This window comes from Mustela erminea, chromosome 17 (genome assembly GCF_009829155.1).
Source record: "Mustela erminea isolate mMusErm1 chromosome 17, mMusErm1.Pri, whole genome shotgun sequence".
In the NCBI taxonomy this organism is placed as follows: domain Eukaryota; kingdom Metazoa; phylum Chordata; class Mammalia; order Carnivora; family Mustelidae; genus Mustela; species Mustela erminea.
In genome coordinates this window covers 37,468,535-37,489,004 of record NC_045630.1, presented here as the reverse complement: position 1 = coordinate 37,489,004, position 20,470 = coordinate 37,468,535, and the positions used below count along the sequence as shown (strand labels likewise).

Below are 20,470 nucleotides of genomic sequence, written 5' to 3'. Positions count from 1 at the left end.
GTCTAAAAGTTACTTACAGGTTTGCTAATATTCTCTGTTACCTAAGGCCACTTGATGCAACATAGTTGACATACACACGTGATCCCACTGCTTCCCTCGCTCTAGACAAGGTGAGCCACTGCATTTTTTTATCAGAGCTACTGCCAGGGAGGGGCCACTTTTTATAATATGACCAGAATAACTCTGCTTGTATCTGTTTTCCAAATGCAGCTGCTCAGTACATTTACTTGAACTAAAAGGTAGTGTGTCAACATATGCTTAAAAAAATTTTTATCCTAAGAGTCAAAGTTTAATATTGACACATCGAAATGATCTATTCCTGCTTCCAAAGTATGCCACTTGATTTCCAGGCTCCTTTCATCTGGCATTCTTTCCCCTGGAATGCAGAGCTATGCCCTGTTCTCCGCTGTCTTAGCAGAAGGGTATATCTTAGTATTAAGCTCAAGTTCCATTTCCTCCTAAAATGCCCTGCTTTTACCTCTGAACTCCGGCAGTATTTGCTTTCCCCGGCACAACTGTGATACGTAATGTGTGAGGACTTTATTGTAATTCTTGCTTCACGTATATGTTCTAAATCTTACTTCTATACGTTGGTCTCAAAGTTAGCATTCGTGTTTTACACCATTTGTATCCAAAGCTCCAAATACTCTACTCATGACTTAATAGGCATTTCTAAACTCCCTGGTTGATAATGCTGAACTTAGGAAAAACGGTCGATTTTTACTTTTTTAAAATAAGTTATTTAACATGCTTTAATCTTACTTATTAAAGTAAGTAATTGGAAGTTTTATTAATGTTAATTATTTTGGAATTTTTTAAAGAAATTTTTTGTCCAGAACCACCAGAAATTAGCAATGGAGTCATTCTAGATCAACAGAACACTTATGTGTATCAACAGGCTGTAAAATATGAATGTATAAAAGGCTTCACCCTGATCGGAGAGAACTCTATTTATTGTACTGTTAAGGATGACCAAGGAGAATGGAGTGGCCCGCCGCCTGAATGCAAAGGTAATGAGTTTGCAGTGTTGTATTTTTGTTTTCTTATTACCAGTGGGTCTCTATTTGGACTACAGAGATTCTGTGAACTCCCTGAGAAATGAATGGAGAATGTGGTATATACGCCTATTTGTATCTTTGTAGGGGGGCACAGTTTTTCGTCAGATTCTCAGAGGGGTCTATGACTTTCCAAGAAGGAGGAAGCACTGATACTGGAGAATATGTGGTAACATATGAATAAAATAAATACCCATGGTACATAACACGCACACAAACGTGCATGTGACATGTCTCATGTTTTTAGTGAGTTCGCTTACATTTGCTGTTTCTTAACCATATCACTTTCAATAAGTTAATACAAAAGGCATATAAAATGGTTGATTTTATTTGGTTAGGAGGGAATCTTAGACTAAACTGAGGGATCTCGCTAGTGATCCTATTGGCGGGATTTGTTTAAGCAACGTGACATTTAAGTGCCAGTGTGACTCGAGTACCTTTTGTAATTATACTTGGAATTATGCTAGCATGAATTTTTAAATATCAGTGCTTGTTAAAAACAGTTGTTTGTCACAAATAGTATATGTCAACAGTACAGTAATGTTCAAACCATGCAGACGGGTATAGGAGGTAAAGTAGAAATCTCTCTGTCCTTAGTCCTTCTCTTCGAAGTAACCATTGTTCACAAATGTTTCCATTTGGTTCTGGAAAATAAACATACATACACATATTTATTTTTTCAGTTGTAGCAGTTGTATGGATATATCATTTATTTAACCTATTGAGGGAAATTTAGTTTTTGATTACAGGTTGTTTTTTTTTAAATTATTATTACAAAAGATACTGCAAAAAATACTGGGCATCTGGAATTGCACAGGTGTGCAAGTATATTTCATACAATAAATTCCTTGTAGCATAGTTACTAGAGCAAATGTATGGGCATTAAACTTTTCTTTTTTAAAGATTTTATTTATTTATTTCAAGATGGAGATCACAAGTAGGCAGAGAGGCAGGCAGAGAGAGAGGGAAGCAGGCTCCCTGCTGAGCAGAGAGTCCCACGTGGGGCTCGATCCCTGAATCCTGGGTTCATGACCTGAGCCGAAGGCAGAGGCTTTAACCCACTGAGCCACCCAGGCGCCCCTGTGCATTAAACTTTTGACGGATGTCACCAACATTGTTTCCAAAGAAACCGTAGCAGTTTACTCTCCCAGCAATAGTGGATCACTGTGCTGGCTCTCTACTCCCCTAATGATAATGCTTATTATGATGTGGAGATGTGACAACTGCAAGGGGAAAATTTCATTATATTATTTGACTTAATTTAATTATGGGAGAAGTTTGATATGGGTTCACTTCTTAATCTGGCTATGTGACACACTCTTATTTATTTCCTCCTATTTTATTAAATTAACTGTTATTCAGAGTTTACAAGTCTAGGGTGGTGCCCCAGTAGACCATGGTAGGCCAATATTTTCTTTACAAATAACCACAAAATCTGGATAGATTTTTTTTTAAGTCCCATTTTGAAAGGCATGAGATACAAGGGTGGGCACAACCAGGACTGAAGGAACTAGAATTCCTGGGGGAGTGGACAGGGAAGGCAAGCCCCTCTGAAGTGCACCTGGGCCTAGGATCCATCGTGACCCACAGGAAGACCACTGCCAGGAAAGAGAGAAACTGGCAAAGTGGTTGTGGTGGGCTAGAAAAATACACCGAAAATTGAGTGCAGAGTGAGTTTTTCCCCAAGGGCCATTTGCTGATTTCTTGGGCTGCAGGGGAAGCTGAGGACTTTGACCCAAAGCTTCCAAAGTACAAAATGAAATCTCTCAGACCCTTATGGTATTTGGGCAACAAATATAATAGGAAGAAGCTTGCATCAAACACACACTCTTGTGCCCCTTAACACAGTTGTGCCCATTTTGAAGGTGGGTGGGGAAGGAGACTAGATTGCTGGGCTGGGGACCTTTGAAGGACAGACCTGGATCTCCCACAGTTTCTCAGAGCTGAGGAAATAAAGATTCCTGGGCTGTTGATGAAAAGCCCAGGGGGACAAGTCCCAAGGAGCAGAGGCAAGAGTAGAAGTAGACTGAGTCTTACTAAGTCTTACTAAGGCTGAGCTCAGTCCCTCATGGGCTGAGGGTGTGATCACCTCCAACCAGTCTGCTTATCAGAAAAGGAGACCTCTCTTGGAAGATCATACCATCTGAATGTTTTATATACAGCATCTGTAATACAGTAAAAGAGTTATTAGACATGGAGAGAAGCAAGAAATTATAACCAAATCAGGGGAAAATAAATCCAGATAAAGGAGATCCAGAAAACTGAGTTAGCAGACTTTAAAACAGCACTTAATATGTTTAAGGTTTTCAAGGAAGAGAGAAATAAAGAATTTCAGCAAAGAACTGGAACCTATAAAATTAGAGTCAAGGAGACGTTCTGCAACTGAAAAATGAAAAATCTGAAATGAAGATCACGATAGGTTTAATAGTGATTTGGACCCAGTATTAGGAACAGGAAGGAAAATTCATTAATAATGCCCAGAAGCACAAAGAGAGGGGGGAATGTAAAGTACAGACAAAAGTTAGGAGGTATTTGAGACATGTGAAACTGTTCTAACATAGGTTAGCTAAGAGGAGAGGCAGATAGAAAAAGAGAGAAAGAGGAGCAGAAATATTCAAAGAGATGACAGAATGCTCCAAAAATGATGAAATACATCGATACATTCCAAAGGTTCTCAGGACTCTAAGCAGAATAAAGCCAGTTCCCGGCATTTTGTGGCAAAAATTTTAGCAACTCAAAACAATGATAAAAGCACAAAGAGACAAAAGACACATTATCTTCAAAGGAGCAACACAAAAACTGACCACAGGCATCTCGACAAAAATTATAGAAGCCAAAGACCAATGAGAAGAAAGCCTTCAAGTTAAGGATAAGAAAATGAGTGCTCACCTAGGATTCTTTAGCCAATGGGTATATATCCTTTAAAATTGCCAAATGAAAATGTTGTCACACAAAAACTGAGAGAACTTACCCCAGCAGACCAGACCTGCACAGCACAACAAAATAAAGGCATTCCTTCAAGTAGAATGAAAATAATCTCAAGTAAAACATGAGAATGCAAGACAAAATGAACATTAGAACAGGTACATGAATAGGGACTGTATAAAATGATAAATGTATTATCCACTGGGGTTTGGTATGTTGAATGCAAGTGTGTAATAACAACAGAGCCAAAGGCAATAAAAGGTAAATTGAATTTAAAAGTTACAAGGTTCTGGCAATACCCAAAAGTTGTAAAATGTTAATTTGCATAATTGGTTTATAGTCTGATATATACTGTAATCTCTAGGGTCGCCATGAAAATAATAGTGAAAGAAACTATGAATCATAACCCAACAAAGGCTTCCTACTGATCCTTTCTATCTGTTTGTCTTCCAGATCACTAATTCTATCTTCTCAAAATCTAATCCAATCTAATCATAACCCAACAAAGGAATGATAAATGAGCACTTTATCCAAAAGGACACGAGAGGAAGAGAAACATAAAATAGATGGGTGGAAGAGCAAACTTAGAGTGAGATATTTGCTGTAAACCCAACTGTATCAGTAATTACCCAGAGTGTAATTTAAGTCAGATTGTCAGACTGAATTAAAAAAAGAAAACCTGGGGCGCCTGGGTGGCTCAGTGCGTTAAGCCTCTGCCTTTAGCTCAGGTCATGATCTCAGGGTCCTGGGATCGAGCCCCTCATTGGGCTTTCTGCTCAGCAGGAGCCTGCCTCCCCCTCTCTCTCTGCCTGCCTCTCTGCCTACTTGTGATCTCTCTCTTTCGCTCTCAGATAAATAAATAAATAAATAAAATTTTTTAAAAAAGAAAAAAGACCTATTTGCTGTTTACAAGAGACAAAACTTAATGAGAAGAACACTGATTGGTGCAAAGAAAGGATGGAAAAATATACTTTGCAATTACCAAAAAAGGAAAAAGCAGGTGTAGTTCCATTAATATCAAAGAATACTTTAAGATACAATGGTTCATAATGATAAAGGGGGTCCATTCAGCAGGAATCTATCACAATCTATGATCTATGAGCACTGTGGAAAAAAAGCTTCAATCCACAGAAAACAGGCAGAAAGAAAAATAGATAAATCCATGATTATAGTTTGAGAATTCTACATACCTATTTCAAGAGCTGTTAGAATAAGCAACCAAAAATCAATAAAAATATAGAAGCAACAGTTAAACTTTTTTTTTTTAATTGACATATTAAGGGCATTGAACCCTATAAGGACAGGTGGAGAAAGTTTTTTTTTTCAAGTGTGCTGGAACATTGCCCATAGGCTGGGCTCTGTATCACAGTGCAGTTCAGAAGGCTGAAATAATTTGGAGCATGCTGATGGCAGATGTGAGTCAACAAGACACAAAATAACAAAAGGACAACAAGGAAAGCAATTTCCAGGAAACTTACCCTATATTAGCACATAGGTCTTCTGGATCAAAAGCCAGAACTAGCCTGGTGGAACAAAGAGTAAGTTTTATATATGAGTACCTTAGAGGAAAGGGCCATATAAAATCTTACCCTAAAATACCATCTACTATTTTCTGAGTGTCTCAGTCCTGTGGTACTGGCTGGGTATTTTCTGTGAGTTGTCCTATCCACCCCCCTCCCCCCCCCCAGCCTCCGAGGTCGATACAAGGAAGCGGAAGTAAATGATACATGGTGTCTGAGGGCACAGGGCAGGATGTGTGTGCTGGTGGTGCAGGCACTTGCACACCGGAATGGTCGAGTGTGTTCCTTCAGGGATAGGCACTGTGTGAAATAACTTACCTGAATTATTTCTCTCATTCCTTACAATAATGTTCTCAAATCTGCTTTGTTTTTGTTTTTATTTTTTCAAATCTGCTTTGTTTTTATTCTTGTTCAGTTGAAGAAATGGCAGCTTAGCGGGATTAGGGAAATGGACAGCGGTCTCCAGTGTGTGGGGGAGCTGGCAAGAGGGGGTGTGGAAACAGCCCAAAGTCCGACAGGCACTGAAGGAAGACTTAAAATTGTACCAAATTGTTAGCGTTGCAATTCTCAGAATAGGATTTATTTTTTTAATTATTTTTATTTTTTTTAGCATTCTTTTTTTTTAGTAGGGTTTTTTTTTTTAAGGTTTTACTCATTTATTTGACAGACAGAGATCATAAGTAGGCAGAGAGGCAGATGGGGGACAGGGGGTGGGAAGTAGGCTCCCCGGTGAGCAGAGAGCCCCATGCGGGGCTTGATCCCAGAACCCTGGGGTCATGACCCAAGCCCATGGCAGAGGCCACCCAGGCACCCCTCAGAATAGGATTTAATCAAGGTTGCACTTCAGATAATTGTGACCTGATCTGCAATCCAAAGAGAGACCGATCTAATTTGTGTAATGTTGGTAACCAGCATAAGAGGAAAAAAAAAAAAAAAGGTGTTTTTTTTTTTTTTTTTCAGACTGAATGTATTACTTAAAAAAAGGACTAAAACAGAACAAGTTTCCCAGGGTCACTAACATGTCCTGAAAGCACTGGGAAAAGGAACTATGTTGTGACTACCTCTGTCTGTCCAGTGGTTCTTTCTGGTTCTTTGGTCTTTGCATGAGAAAGGAAAACATTTTCTGAGAGAAAATATCTTAATTTGGGGTGTGTTACAGAATGAGATCACTACCAACTCTGACTTTGGTTTCTTTTATTTACACAGAAAACAGTTTAAGAACCTCAGTACTACTTTGTTATAAACCCTCTTCAGTTGACTAAAGGTCAATTTATATCAAAGCAAAGGCAATGCAGTGTTTCAGTTCCTTCGGAAAATCAGAATTAGACTTGATTTCCTAAAAGTTGTATTCATATTTAGGTGTTTGCGGGGGAGAAAGAGAGGATTCATAGAGGAAGCAATTTGTTTTGTCTTAACTTGACAGCATTATTTAGCTAATATTTTTTTTAACATTTTTCTTCCTTATAAGGTTCTCAGATTTCTACAGTCATACCAGCAACAGAGACACCCACCACAGTAAGTGCATGAGCTACAAAGCCCACATCAACTCCTCAGAAACCCACCACTGCAAATGTTACAGGTACCAAAGTTACATCAGCTCCTCAGAAACCCACCACAGGGAATGTTCCAGGTACCGAAGCTACATCAACTCCTCAGAAATCCACTACAGCGGATGTTTCAGGTACCAAACTCCCATCAGCTCCTCAGAAACCCACCACCATAAATGCTCCAGCTACAAAGTCCCCATCAACTCTTCAGAAATCCAACACAGTAAATGTTCCAGCTACAGAAGTCCCATCAACTCAGAAACCTGACACAATAAGTTCTTCAGCTACAGAAGCCCTACCAACTCCTCAGAAACCCAGCACAGTACATGTTTCAGCTACAAAGACCCCACCAGCTTCTCAGAAACCCAACACAATAAATTCTTCAGCTACAGAAGCCCCATCAGCTCCTCAGAAACCCAACACAATAAATGTTTCAGCTACAAAGACCCCATCAACTTCTCAGAAACCCAACACAGTAAATGTTTTAGCTACAAAGGCCCCATCAACTCCTCAGAAACCTGACACAATAAATTCTTCAGCTGCAGAAGCTCTACCAATTCCTCAGAAACCCAACACAGTAAACGTTTCAGCTACAAAGGCCCCATCAACTCCCCAGAAACCCAACACAGTAAATGTTTTAGCTACAAAGGCCCCATCAACTCCTCAGAAACCTGACACAATAAATTCTTCGGCTACAGAATCCCTACCAACTCCTCAGAAACCCAACACAATAAATTCTTCACCTGCAGAAGCCCTACCAACTCCTCAGAAACCCATCACAGTAAATGCATCAGCTACAAAGGCCCCATCAACTCCTCAGAAACCCAACACAGTACATGTTTCAGCTACAAAGGTCCCATCAACTCCTCAGAAACCTGACACAATAAATTCTTCAGCTGCAGAAACCCTACCAATTCCTCAGAATCCCAACACAGTACATGTTTCAGCTACAAAGACCCCCTCAACTCCTCAGAAACCCACCACAGCAAAAGATTCAGCCACAGCCAAAAAATCCCCCATATCAAATGCTCTATCTACAGAGACCCCGCCAGCATCTCAGAATCCCATCATGGCAAACGCGTCTGCTACACAGGCCATGCCAGCAACCCATAGATCCTCCACAGCAAAAGCTTCATTTACACAGAGTCTTCCAGCAACACGAAAGTCCACTGCTATACATGCCCCAGTGACTAAGGGTCTCCATACAACAAAAAGATTGACCTCTGCTCATATTACAGCAAAACAGAGTTCAGCTACTCCCAGGACAACCAGTGCACCTCATGGAAGAGGGACCCTCTCTTCAGGTTAGTTGGCACTGCTCAGGTTTTCCTGAGTAGGGATCTAAGGAGCCATGGTGGGAAGAGTTTTTCATACTAATGCTCTTGACTATCTTCAGAGGCAGGTGGGGAGTGTGCTAGGGTGAAACATTTTGCAATAATATAGAAAAAGATTTTGGCTCCATGAAAACAATGCTAAATTAAGCTTGGAAAAGAAATTTTTTTTAATATGAGTTTTAAGGAGTCCTTTATATCTTCCAGACCCTTCAGAGAACCAAATATGTACCATCCTTATGGCCATTTTCTGGTTCTGGTTTATTGATAGAGACCCATCTCTTAAGCATGCTGAAAGATTTCTTCAGATTCTCTAGAGCTGCCAATTTGGTAAAGCATCTAACAGTGTCTGCTAAGTAACTGAAAAGACAGAATTCTTTGAAATAGTCTATATTTACACAAGGGTCTTTAAATGTCAATTTTTATCAAAGTGGAGTAAAATACATTGTAGACTTCAAAAATAGGTGTTGAGTGAATGAATGAAACCCTTCTTACTAGTTAGTGCTGCTTTGGGCTACCAAGGATGTCCCCTTGTCTATTAACTTACCTAATGCATAGCCAGAATTTTTATAGACACTCTTATTCTCTATTAGAGATACCTATTTTTTTTCCAGTTTCTTGGAAAATCTCAACAGGACTATGAGCCAGGAGATAAATTTTTTAAAATTGTTTGAACTTTTTCATTAAAATCCCCCCACACACACACACACTGCATGAAACACCCATGTATGGCTCAATAACTTTTCTAAAGCAAGTATTTGTGGAACCACTACCAACTTTAAGAAATAAAATATTAGCAGCCCTCACGTTTGCCCCCTCACTTTCCAGATGCTCCACCGATGATCCTGAACTCCATCTGACTTAACCCCTCTTACTTAGCCAGTGCCCTGCACGGCCTCAGCGCCCCCCTCATTGCAAATAAGCAAACCCCATTCCATATCATTCTCCCTCTTCTGCCTTTGACCCATTTCTGCCTGTCTTAGTTTGCCCACCAGTGCCTTCAAATCGTTGTTAGGATTGCTTTTCCATATTTTGTCCATATTTCATAACTGCTTTGATGGAATATGTTTTGCCATCATCACCCAGACAGTTTTTTTTTAAGAGCTTGAAACATCACAGATACCCTTGTTGATCTTTCCTTTGTGTATTTCATGATTCCCTTAGGTAAAAAGCCAAATACATTGCATATACACGAAATCTTGACCCATTCCTGCCCCTTTTGGTCATTCTTCCATGGCATCACATAATCGTGGGTATTTTTTAAATAGTTAACACATTGTGACCATATTTTCATAATGATTTCATATATTTCACAGTTATTATCTTGAAGCCTTTTTTGCCCTTACCTGCCTTTTTAAAAGAATTTAAACATTACAGATATTGTGTGCTGGGCCACTTCCATTTCTCTTCTAGCTCATTACTTTTAAACTGGTAGGAGGTTACTGACTTCTTCAATTTTCATGACCTCTTTGGGCCTAAAAGTTTTAGGTTGAATTTACCTGATTTTTCATAGAAGACGGCAATGAGAAAAATGTCTCACCTTGTATAAATTTGTTAGAGCACCAACTTTGTTGAAATAGTTCCTTCTCGGAAAAAAAAAAAATTCAAGACAATTTAACAAACTTAAACAAACTTGAAAAAAAAAAGATCTAAACTAAACATGAGTCAATAATTGTCATGAAAATACAACTACTGTTTGGGTCAGATTTCTCTCTTTTATGCAATTAATTTATTCTTCAAATATCATAGACCATTTTTTACTCACATTGAAAAAGAAAGTAGTCACTGCCACTTGCGGGGTCTGCACCATAGTCGTATGTACTGTGCCCTTCTCCTCTCTGGATACGCATCCTTGCGGCAGCCTTGCAACATAAGCCTTTTTAGCTTCATTTCATAGATGATGAATTAGAAACTTAGAGATTAATTTGTGTGATTCATATAGTGCGCAGTTAATAGGGAGAATGTTGTGAGTTAAACACACCTATTTGCTGACTCCAGATCCTGTGCTTTCTTCTGACGCGTAATGTCACCTGTTCTCAGTGGTACTTTGAGTACATCTGTTTGCCACTTAGGAGAGCAGTGTATTATTATAAATATATTTATTAGAAAGTAAGTTTTGCTGTGCCACTTTCACAGTCCTTGAAAGGTGTAAAAGTTAAGATGCTATAGTAATTTGAGTAATTACTCAGAATTAATCAGAAGTCTGCTGAGAGAGGCTTCAGTTTCTTTTTTTTTTTTAATTTAATTTTTTTCAGTGTTCCAAAATTCATTGTTTAGGCACCACACCTAGTGCTCCATGCAGTATGTGCTCTCTTATACCCACCACCAGGCTCACCCAACCCCCCACTCCCCTCCCTTCCAAAACCCTCAGTTTGTTTCTCAGAGTCCACAGTCTCTTATGCTTCATCTTCCCCTCTGATTTCCCCCAATTCACTTTTCCTTTCCTTCTCCTAATGTCCTCCATGTTATTCCTTATGTTCCACAAGTAAGTGAAACTATATGATAACTGACTCTCTCTGCTTGACTTATTTCACTCAGCATAATCTCCCCCAGTCCCATCCATGCTGATACAAAAGTTGGGTATTCATCCTTTCTGATGGAGGCCTAATACTCCATCGTATATACGGACCACATCTTCTTTATCCATTCGTCTGTTGAAGGGCATCTTGGCCCTTTCCACAGTTTGGTGACTGTGGCCATTGCTGCTACGAACATTGGGATACAGATGGCCCTTCTGTTCACTACATCTTTATCTTTGGGGTAAATAGTTTCTTGGTCATAAGATTAGATCTCAGTTATTTACTATGTAAGCTTTCAAACTTATTTCTTGCCATCAAGTCATATAACTGAATATGGTATTTGTTGTAGTATTCACTAAATCTTTATCGTGCTTCATGGTTATGGGGTTCACTGTGGAATAGATAGAGGCATTGTATCTATTAGGGTGTATGTTGCTTGATTAAGTTAATGTATAACTGTTTCCTTAAATTTATTTATAATTATTTCTTTTCGTTATGAAAATCTGTGTTACTTTTGAACTTTCTAGTGCATTCTGTGAATACATATGTTAAATTGCTGTGGCTTTATGTATTTTTCTTTATTTTTGTAATTCATTTTTTTTTCTTCAGATGCTGCCATCATTGCAGTTGGTAAGTTTGGTTCTTCGGCAGTTAAAAAAAATTGTCATCACTGTGGGATGTACAATCCTTATTCCTGGAGGAGAATATTGTCTTTTTACTGCCTTAGGAATACTATTAAGATGAAATGTTTAAGGTCAGGGAGGAGACGGGTAAATGCATTTTATCGACGTGTTTGGTGGACCCCATTAGGTACTCGATTCATTCCTAAGTCTTCCCAACCGTGTTCTTGTTCCAACGTAATTTTAGGGCAACTTCACATCATTTGGCCAGTCAATCAAGTATCCCTGAACGCCTATTGTCTCAATGCATTATCATTCTAGGGGCCAAAAACAACATTAAGGAAGCTATTATCAATACAGTTTTTAAGCCTCAAGTATTTTACAAGTCCTCACAAACTACTCCTTGGTTGTTTCTAGACATCTGTTCCAGATAAACCAGAATGCTACCATGATTACATCCTGTTCCTTTTCCCTTCCCTGTCAGTGATTTAAAGCAAAGATAGCTTTAAAATTATTCTGTTGCTATAGACTTAAGGACATTTCTATGTTGCAATTTCTTCCTTGTTTCAGTCCTTTTTTGTTGTTCATAAATATATTATTTGATGTTATACATTTTACCAAGAAGATTAATAACTCCTAAAGAAGATGGCAAAAGAAATGTTTAAGAAGCAATACAGCTAAGTTGGCATATTAAAAAGGAATGCCCAGTAGAAAATATGCACATTAAAAAGTGAATATTTTAAAATTATGTCCTTATAAGCTGAGGTCTCCTATCTATGCATGCATGAGTGAAACAAGGGCCTGAACCTGAAAAGGTGTTTTTTAATTATTATTATTTATAGTTCTTTTATAGTTCTTTTATATTTTGAATGAACCACTCCTTAGCTAAAATAGTTATCTTGGAAGATTTGAACAGTTGGATTCACTTTGTTGTTTGATATTTTCAATAGAAATAAATGCATTCTAAATGAAAACTTCATGATTTCATCATTTAATGTTAACAGAGATGAGTTTAGAGGATGGGCTTTTTCTCTGCTCAGTGGCATCTAATGAAGGTTCGAGGTGCTTATTTTCTCTGGAATTCTTGGAGTATGTACTATGTGATTCCCCAGAAACTTTTCCTTAGGGTTAGTTGTTATTCTAACTTGTGCTCAGAAATAAAGAGGAGCTCTTTCCCTCTTAAATCAGACATATGGTAGTTTTTTTTTTCTTTGGGAACATTCACTTGTATAGTATAAACCTAAAAATTATCCTTATTTCTTCAATTCTGTGCATTTGGTGCTTTCTCATTTTGTTTTTATTTTATCAATTTTTTTTAAAATTTGGTTGTGGTTAATACACAATGTTACGTTAGTTTCAGGTGTACAACACAGTGATTGGATAAACAATGTGCCCACCCCCAAAGTAGCTGCCATCTCTCCCTATACAATGCTATTATGTCATTGACTAAGTTCCTTACACTGTGCCTTTTATTCCCGCCACTTTTCTTATTTTAAAGCTAAGCAAACTCTACTGACGAGGAAATTGCTTTCCTGGATTACACTGCAATGTTAGCAATATAGATGATACTAGAACTTTGGAAGTATTTGAATATTTTCCCATTTAATTCTGCTACGAAAGAGAGACTGACTAATCTCAGAACCTCCTTATTTGCCATGTAAATGAAGACTTTATTTTGAGGTCTAAAGCTGTTCTTCTGCTCGCTCCATATCTATGCTTCTCAAAAATCTTTTTTTTTCATTATTGCCCTCTCCCCCTCAGGGAAATTTTTGGACTTTTATTTTCCCCAATCACCCCCCCACCCCCATGAAATTTTACTACCACAGATATACTGTAAATCTATTTATATTCTGTATATCTATACTTTATACATAAAAAAGTAAGATTTTTTTTTCACCCTTTTAGGATAATAACACCCTCATTGAGAATACATGCTCTATGTAGTTGTATTTTATTTTTGCTTTTGTTTTTTGTTTTTGTTTTTTTATGCCAACATTGTCAAGAAGACAGCATTGTGTTCTGGAGTCAGTCAGATCTTTGGTTTGAATCCTGTTGGTTCTTTTTTCTTTCTTAAATTAGTAATTTTTCAACCCAAGTGATTGAACTTAATCTTTCTCAGTCCCAGTTTTCTCATTTATGATCCCTATTTAAAGTCTTTGAAGCTTAATGAGATAATAGATACGAAAACTCCAGCACAATGCTAACCATTGAATAAATAGTAGCTTAAAGCAGTCGTGCAGTGCTGTCACTGGTATTTTCCTAGAATGGATTTCTGATAGATAGATATCCACACACATATCTATATCTGTGTCCCATTTTTAGTTTTTTCAATTTTTCAATTTTTTTTTTAAAGATTTTATTTGTCAGAGAGAGCACATTCAAGGTTGGGGAGCAGCCAGCTGAGGGAGAAGCAGGCTCCCCACTGAGCAGAGAGCCTGACTATGGACTCCATCCGATGACCCTGGGATTATGAACTGAGCAAAAGGCTGACCTTAACTGACGGAGCCACCCAGGCGCCCCTCTATATCCCATTTTTTTATCTGAAAGAATGATTTTTGCAAGATTTGTACCTTGCCCAAGATCACACATCTGTTAGGTGCTTCAACAGAAGTAGATGACTCGTTTCTCCAGCACCAGGTACTTGAAAGGATAGAAAGATTCTTGTCCTATGCGGAAATCTGCACAACTTAAATTTGACAATTGATGTAGTCCTGATTCTTTACCCCCCGCCCCACCATTACTGAAGTCCTATATCATGATATTCATAAATCTCTTATGGGGATTAATAGGTCAGTTGAAGGAATATTTAAGAAAAAATTAGGGACTTCTCAGTGACGTATCTAAAATGTTCTTTCTGTATCCTTCAAATATCACATGCTGATTAACTTTGGCTTTATACATCCATCCACCTGCATCTGGCATATGGTGCAGACCAGCCCAAGTGGAGGTGTACTTTCAAGAATCTAGAATCATCAGTTGTAATTTGAAATGCATCAGATGCTATGATGCCAGGTCATCACCGTTTCTTACTACCTGTATCTCTGTAGGATGAACTTAAATCCCACTGTAAAGTGACTTCAATTATCTATAAGTTATTCAAAGTTAAGAAATCAGACAACATAATCATCCTGTTTTTCATTAGGCTGGCAAGAGAAGCATAAGATACAGAGGCAAAGAAAATCCAATGATAATAACAAAACCCTTCAAGGGTCCTATGAATGTTGCCAAGAAAGTGGTGTTTAATTCTGAATTGTAAATCTGACAATGTAAGGCTTACTGAAGCACATTCTTTTTCCTTCTATAAAAGTCTCTTTCATGTGTGACTTCACCAGTGCGTAGACCTCAGTTCCTTTGTTATGTTAAATAGTATTCTAAGGAAGAACAACCTATTAACAGTGTCTTTAATTTTGTATATGAACAGCATTTCCACTTTATTAGGTATGTAAGTGATACCTTTTGAATTGACTGGACAAACCCACATTTCTTCAAAAATAGAATCCTTAAATTAATCCCAGATCTTATATGTGGAATTCTGACTCAGTTTCTTAAGGAATGGAGATGATACTGCATATATTAATGTAATACCCATCTAATATAAATCATATTTGAATAACATCGGGTATTTTTCTTAAGCATACTATGAATTAAAATTCTGACCAGAACCTGGGATTAGAAATCAGTTTTTGTCTGTTGATAAACTATTCAATGTATCCTTTTTTGATCTCAGTTTTTTCATCTGCAAAAAGAAGATCATTTGATGCAATTTAATAAATGTTTTCTAAACACAGCCTACTATTTGCCAGGCACTGTGCTAGTTATTGGAGTAATGAGATATAAGGTGACAAACTGCTTTACCGTGTCTTAAATACTATAAATATAATGAGAAATATTGCTAAAATAATCCTTTTATTTAGAGAAACCCATTTTCTAAAATCACATAATTTTCCTACCTGAAAGCTCATTAGTTAACAAGAACATTGATATCATAGTCATAATTTCATTGTGTCATTTATTCTGAGTTGTAGGTCTTAAATTGGCACCAATATACACTTGGGTTCATTTTCCATAGGTACCAAGAGAATTTTGAGATCATAACTATTGCCTCTATACTTTAAAGTCTTCTTTTATTTATAATTTGGGAAGTAATACTCCTCTTAGTTTACTGAGGAACCATTTATGTAGAATCCAGTTTTTCATATTTCTGTATTTTGATCTAGTTTCCTGTGAAAACATCGGTCTCGGCACACATTCTTCTAGAATTACATGTATGTGCTTGTCGGTGTTTTAAGAATAGGATTTTGGTTCTACCATCTGTATATTCTGGATCACTTTAAAATTTTCTATCTTCATTTATCATTCAACTTGAAAATGGGATGGTTTTACAACCATTGAAAATGGTGGAGTTAATGGAAGTGCTAAAGGGAAAAGAAACCCCAAATTTTTGAGGAGCCATGATTTATTTTATGAATGAAGTCTTCCGAAATAATGATATGGTGCTAGGGGATCCATTAAAGAAATTGATTGGGTAAAATACTGTAAAAACTTACCTGTCATAGAAATAGGTGTTTTGTTGAATCATGTATCCATACGACAGTGCAATTGTGTGACTTGAGCGTTTTGCTGATTTCGAACCAATTTGTGATTTGGTCACATTAGTTTCAGTTGCTTTCCTAGTGTCCTCTCTAATTTCCTTTGCCATGCAGATCAAAAGACTAGAGGTCAAGGACATTGCAGGGTGGAGTAGGGGGGAAAAGGGAGACCTAGAATGGTATGGAGAAAGGGCACACAGGTGGTTTGGAGAAGAAAGATTGTGTGTAGAAATCAAACTATAAAAATGACTGTTGACCAACTTATTTGACCATTATTTTTCTGTCATGAAACTCAAAATAGTGCATTTAATCTCCAAAGGAAGTATTAGCTTTCTTAAATGAAGTTGTATCTACAACAGGCTAAACACTGAATAGCATACCCTGTAAGCGACATAAATGTGTTTTAGCCTCCATGCACAGGTGATATTACCTTTCCTGGGATGGGGAAATGCCTACAGCTCTTACCTTTACTAGGAACAAAGTAAATGGCCTTCCCATTCACCACATAGATAACCCTTCCCTGTCTGAGACTCCGTTTTCTCATCTACACAATGTGAGCGAACTCCAAGACACTGTCTAGTGCTAAAATTACGGAACACAGTCATCGTGTTTGACCAACCAATGATCAAAGCATTTACAATAGAGCATGGTGGGGATGAAACACTTTGGAACCCTCTCCAGGAGGTTAAACACATTTATTTCTTTTTTCTTTGAATGAAAGCAGGATAAGTAGCATGCAATTTTTGCTGTCAAACTTGTGACATAAGAAAGCCACATACAAAATGTAACTTGTGTCTCCTGTTTTTCTTTAACTTGACGCATAACCGGTGTGTTTGTCATTGTGACACTGCATTATGTCTGTACCTGCTCGACTTTCTATTAGCTGTGTTACCACATTTTTTCCTCCTCAAGGACTTGCTGGTACTGTAACTGGTACCCTAATTCTAGTCAAAATTTTCTGGCACCGTGGAAAATCAGGGTGAGCAGAAATTCTGATAATTAAAAAAAAAAAAAAAAACTGTTCTTAGCTTCTTTTCCAGTAAAACTTGACACTATATCAGAAGGTAACCTCTTTGATTAATTGTTGTTTTTTTTTTTTTTTTTTTTTTTTTTTTTACATGCTCTCTCTTTATTCCTTTTCTCGGTCATTACAGCCTTGGGTGAACAGACTTTGTGTCTTTTTCTCTTTAATTTTTCAGTAGACTCAAGGACATTAACATTTCAAAGGAAAGTGATTTGAAAAGCCCCATTCTCACTTCACAATCTATTAGCCAACTCACCTTTTTTCCCTACTCAGTATAATTGCTGATGGTATCTGTGTGTTACACAGAAGCAAAAACCTAGGGAAAAATCAGTCTCTATCAGATTGGGAGGTTGCCTGTGATCAGGCCTTTTTCTGAGTTATATTTATGAAAACATGCCAAAACAGCTAAAAACAGCCCCTTGGTTCAGAGGGTGCGTCCAGGAGCCTGACTGCTTGCTGTGAATCCTCCCAGGGGTTGAAGTTTACACATGGTAAACCCTCAGATGGTTGAACAGCAGCACATAGAGAAGAAACAGCAGCACATAGAAAAGAAATCAGTATTACTTGAAACATCTGATCTGCATTGAATGTGCATGTGTTAAGTATAATGTCATAATGGGCTCTGACCTATGCTGTAGACAGAGGATTATTTAAATTGACCCTCCTCTGTTTTATAGATTTTACTGTTCAGAAAATTTACCATGGAGTTTATATAAACTAGAATTATTTCTAAACTGTCCTAATGCCTATTTTTTTCCCCATTAATTAAAAGCAACTGTAGTGCTATCACTAAATGGCCTGTTTTAATTTTGGGGGTGATGTGAGCTATCTACTTTTTACCCTCTGTAACTCTTATTTCTCCTTAAATTAACAATATTATTGAAGCCTATTATAAGCTAAAATGTGTAAATGTTCATTAAATCACTAAATGGTTCAGTCTTTTACTAAAATAATGTGAGCACTGGGTCCTGGGCTTTGTGGGCTTTTAAGTCGATACTTGTTTACTGCCAATCGAGTGTTCTAGAAGCTTAATAGCAGATGTAGTAAACTAGAACTTCAGATTTTTCAGGGACTTTTTAAGAATGTAGTTTAGAGTCCACCAAAAAGGAACAGAATTTGAAGTCCTATAAAGTGGGTTAAATTGGTACAGATGCTTGAGCAAAACTACTGTGGAAAAAAACAAGGATTTCCTTACTCCTTTTAAAAATGGAGGGTTCCCATACGTTTAATTAAAAGGGATGTGATTGTAAGGAAATGCTGATACTGCTTTTCAGCTGAAATGGAAATTATATAATTCAACTAGTGTTTTCCTTCTCTACTGTTCAGCTCTTACACATTCATGAAAAACAGCAATCCAAGCAAAGTTACGTTTCATAATTTAAGTGTGACTGGTGATGCCTCAGAAGTTAAGACCTGGTAAATCATAAAAGGTATATGGTTTTATGAAGTCGTACTTCTCTGTCTTGCAAAATGTCCATCAGTAAGCCAGGACAGGTTTTATCCATGACTGTTCAAGGATAATAGGAGCTCAGACCTCTATTATCTTGTCAGACTGGTTTTTCTTCGTTGAGCGACTGACTGACACTTTAGATCTGTCATTAGCATGTTGTCATCCATGCTCCACTCACCATCTCATCTTGTATTTCGCACTCAGTTTACTGAAATGATTGGATACTAGTGATGCCACAAATATTTGGGGGGGGGGGGAAACCGAGAAGTGGATACTTTAGAGCTTAAAAATAGGAATGCCTTCTTTATGAGTGTTTGCATCATGAGATGATTGACTTGAACTGTTTCTCCTTTTTACTTGGTGGGTTTTAAGAGTTTCCAGTGTATAGGAATTAAGATTTGTTTTATGGTATCTTTTGTAAGTCATGCTTATAGATCTTTTATCTCCTTTATGTTATACAAAATTATGACACAACAGTAACTTAATGTAAACAAATCTATGAAACGTCCTAGGTGTCTTCCTCAAAGTGTCTTTTGGTGAAACTTTTCTCTAATGCAGGGGTTTTCATTGACTCTTAATCTGGAAGTACCTTAAGTGATTCTAACTTGGCTACTTAATTTCAAGAAACTAAAAAACTCATGTGACCTATTTTAGTTGGTGTTGCTATAGCTAAACTGGCTGAGGTTGGATAACTTACTAACTTTGCATGTGTTTTGCATGCCCTATTATGGATTAATTTTCATTGTCTATCACATCATAACCAAAAGATTAATGTGTATCATCAGTCAATAAAATTATTTTGATGTTAACTCTCTTTTTTAACTTTCAGGACACACATGTATAATACTGACAGTCTTGTTTATGATGCTAGTAACCATTGGCTAGCTGATTTAGCCGAAGAAGAATTAAGAAGAAAATGCACACCAGTATGCAGAGTATTTCTAGTTTCTTAGACCTTTCTGGAGGAGCGGACAAAATAAATGTAATAGTGCTCTTCGTTTCGCATGTTATCATTGTCCTTAAGGTGCATAGGAAAACCAACGAAGCAAGGAGAAGAGAATCTGCCCTGGGACACTCCCAAACCTCTCGAAAATAGAAGAACTTGCAGGATTTAGAGTGATTACTTTCCTCAAAGTTTAGGAAACTGTAGAGGTTTGTTTGTACTTAGAACATGAGCATGAAGTAAAGGAAATGCGTCATTTTTTCCCCACTAGATATGTAGTGTTATTTTTGTTTACAAAGAAAATTAGAAACTAAAAACAGTAATTGGATATTGGAAAGAAACAAAAAACCTAGCCTCTTCTGAGCAAAACTGCTGAAGAGAGATGAACTGTATTATAAAATAACTCTTGATTGTAAGGCATTTTCTTCTTTTCTCATTCCATTAAAATGAGTCTGAATGGGTTAGCAAATATTTTAAAGGGAAAACATGCTTATGATGTGAGAATGTTGATTTTCTTGGGTTCGTTGGTGGCAAAGGAGGAATACAGAATGAAGGAATAACTCTTTGTCCCACAAGTACAGGTATCCAGTCAGGACTTAGCCTCTTACTTGTAAGTAAGATGGATTGGCTATGATTTTGTTTAAGGACAATTTTTTTTTTCTCTTGGAGAAGAAACCCTATGAAAGGGTGAAAGGTGTCTCCACTAACTTAATATCTCTAAAAGTATCCAGCGATATTATATTAACATAAGAAAAGAGTCTATATTTCTGAAGTGAGGTGTTCATAGCCAAATTGTAAATCTTATTCTTTTGTAATACCGAGATTAATTTATTTATATTTATTTATGTCAGTGAATGCATTGGTTTTACATGTATAGCAAGACAAGTTCAAGAAGATATGTAAAGAAAAATTTATTTTCCCTAAATAGAAATAAATAATTGATCACA

At 37.3% G+C, this 20,470-nt stretch overlaps 1 protein-coding gene across 1 annotated transcript in view; it reads left to right on the top strand.

Annotated features, from left to right (window-relative positions):
• The window catches only part of CD55 (CD55 molecule (Cromer blood group)), a 27,368-nt gene extending 6,898 nt beyond the window's left edge, over positions 1–20,470 (top strand). Inside the window, 6 exon segments of the mRNA XM_032319247.1 lie at positions 822–1,010; positions 6,969–7,181; positions 8,286–8,351; positions 11,507–11,527; positions 17,019–17,085; positions 19,410–20,470. Of these exon segments, the coding sequence (XP_032175138.1) occupies positions 822–1,010; positions 6,969–7,181; positions 8,286–8,351; positions 11,507–11,527; positions 17,019–17,085; positions 19,410–19,533 (680 nt within the window). The 3' untranslated portion in view covers positions 19,534–20,470.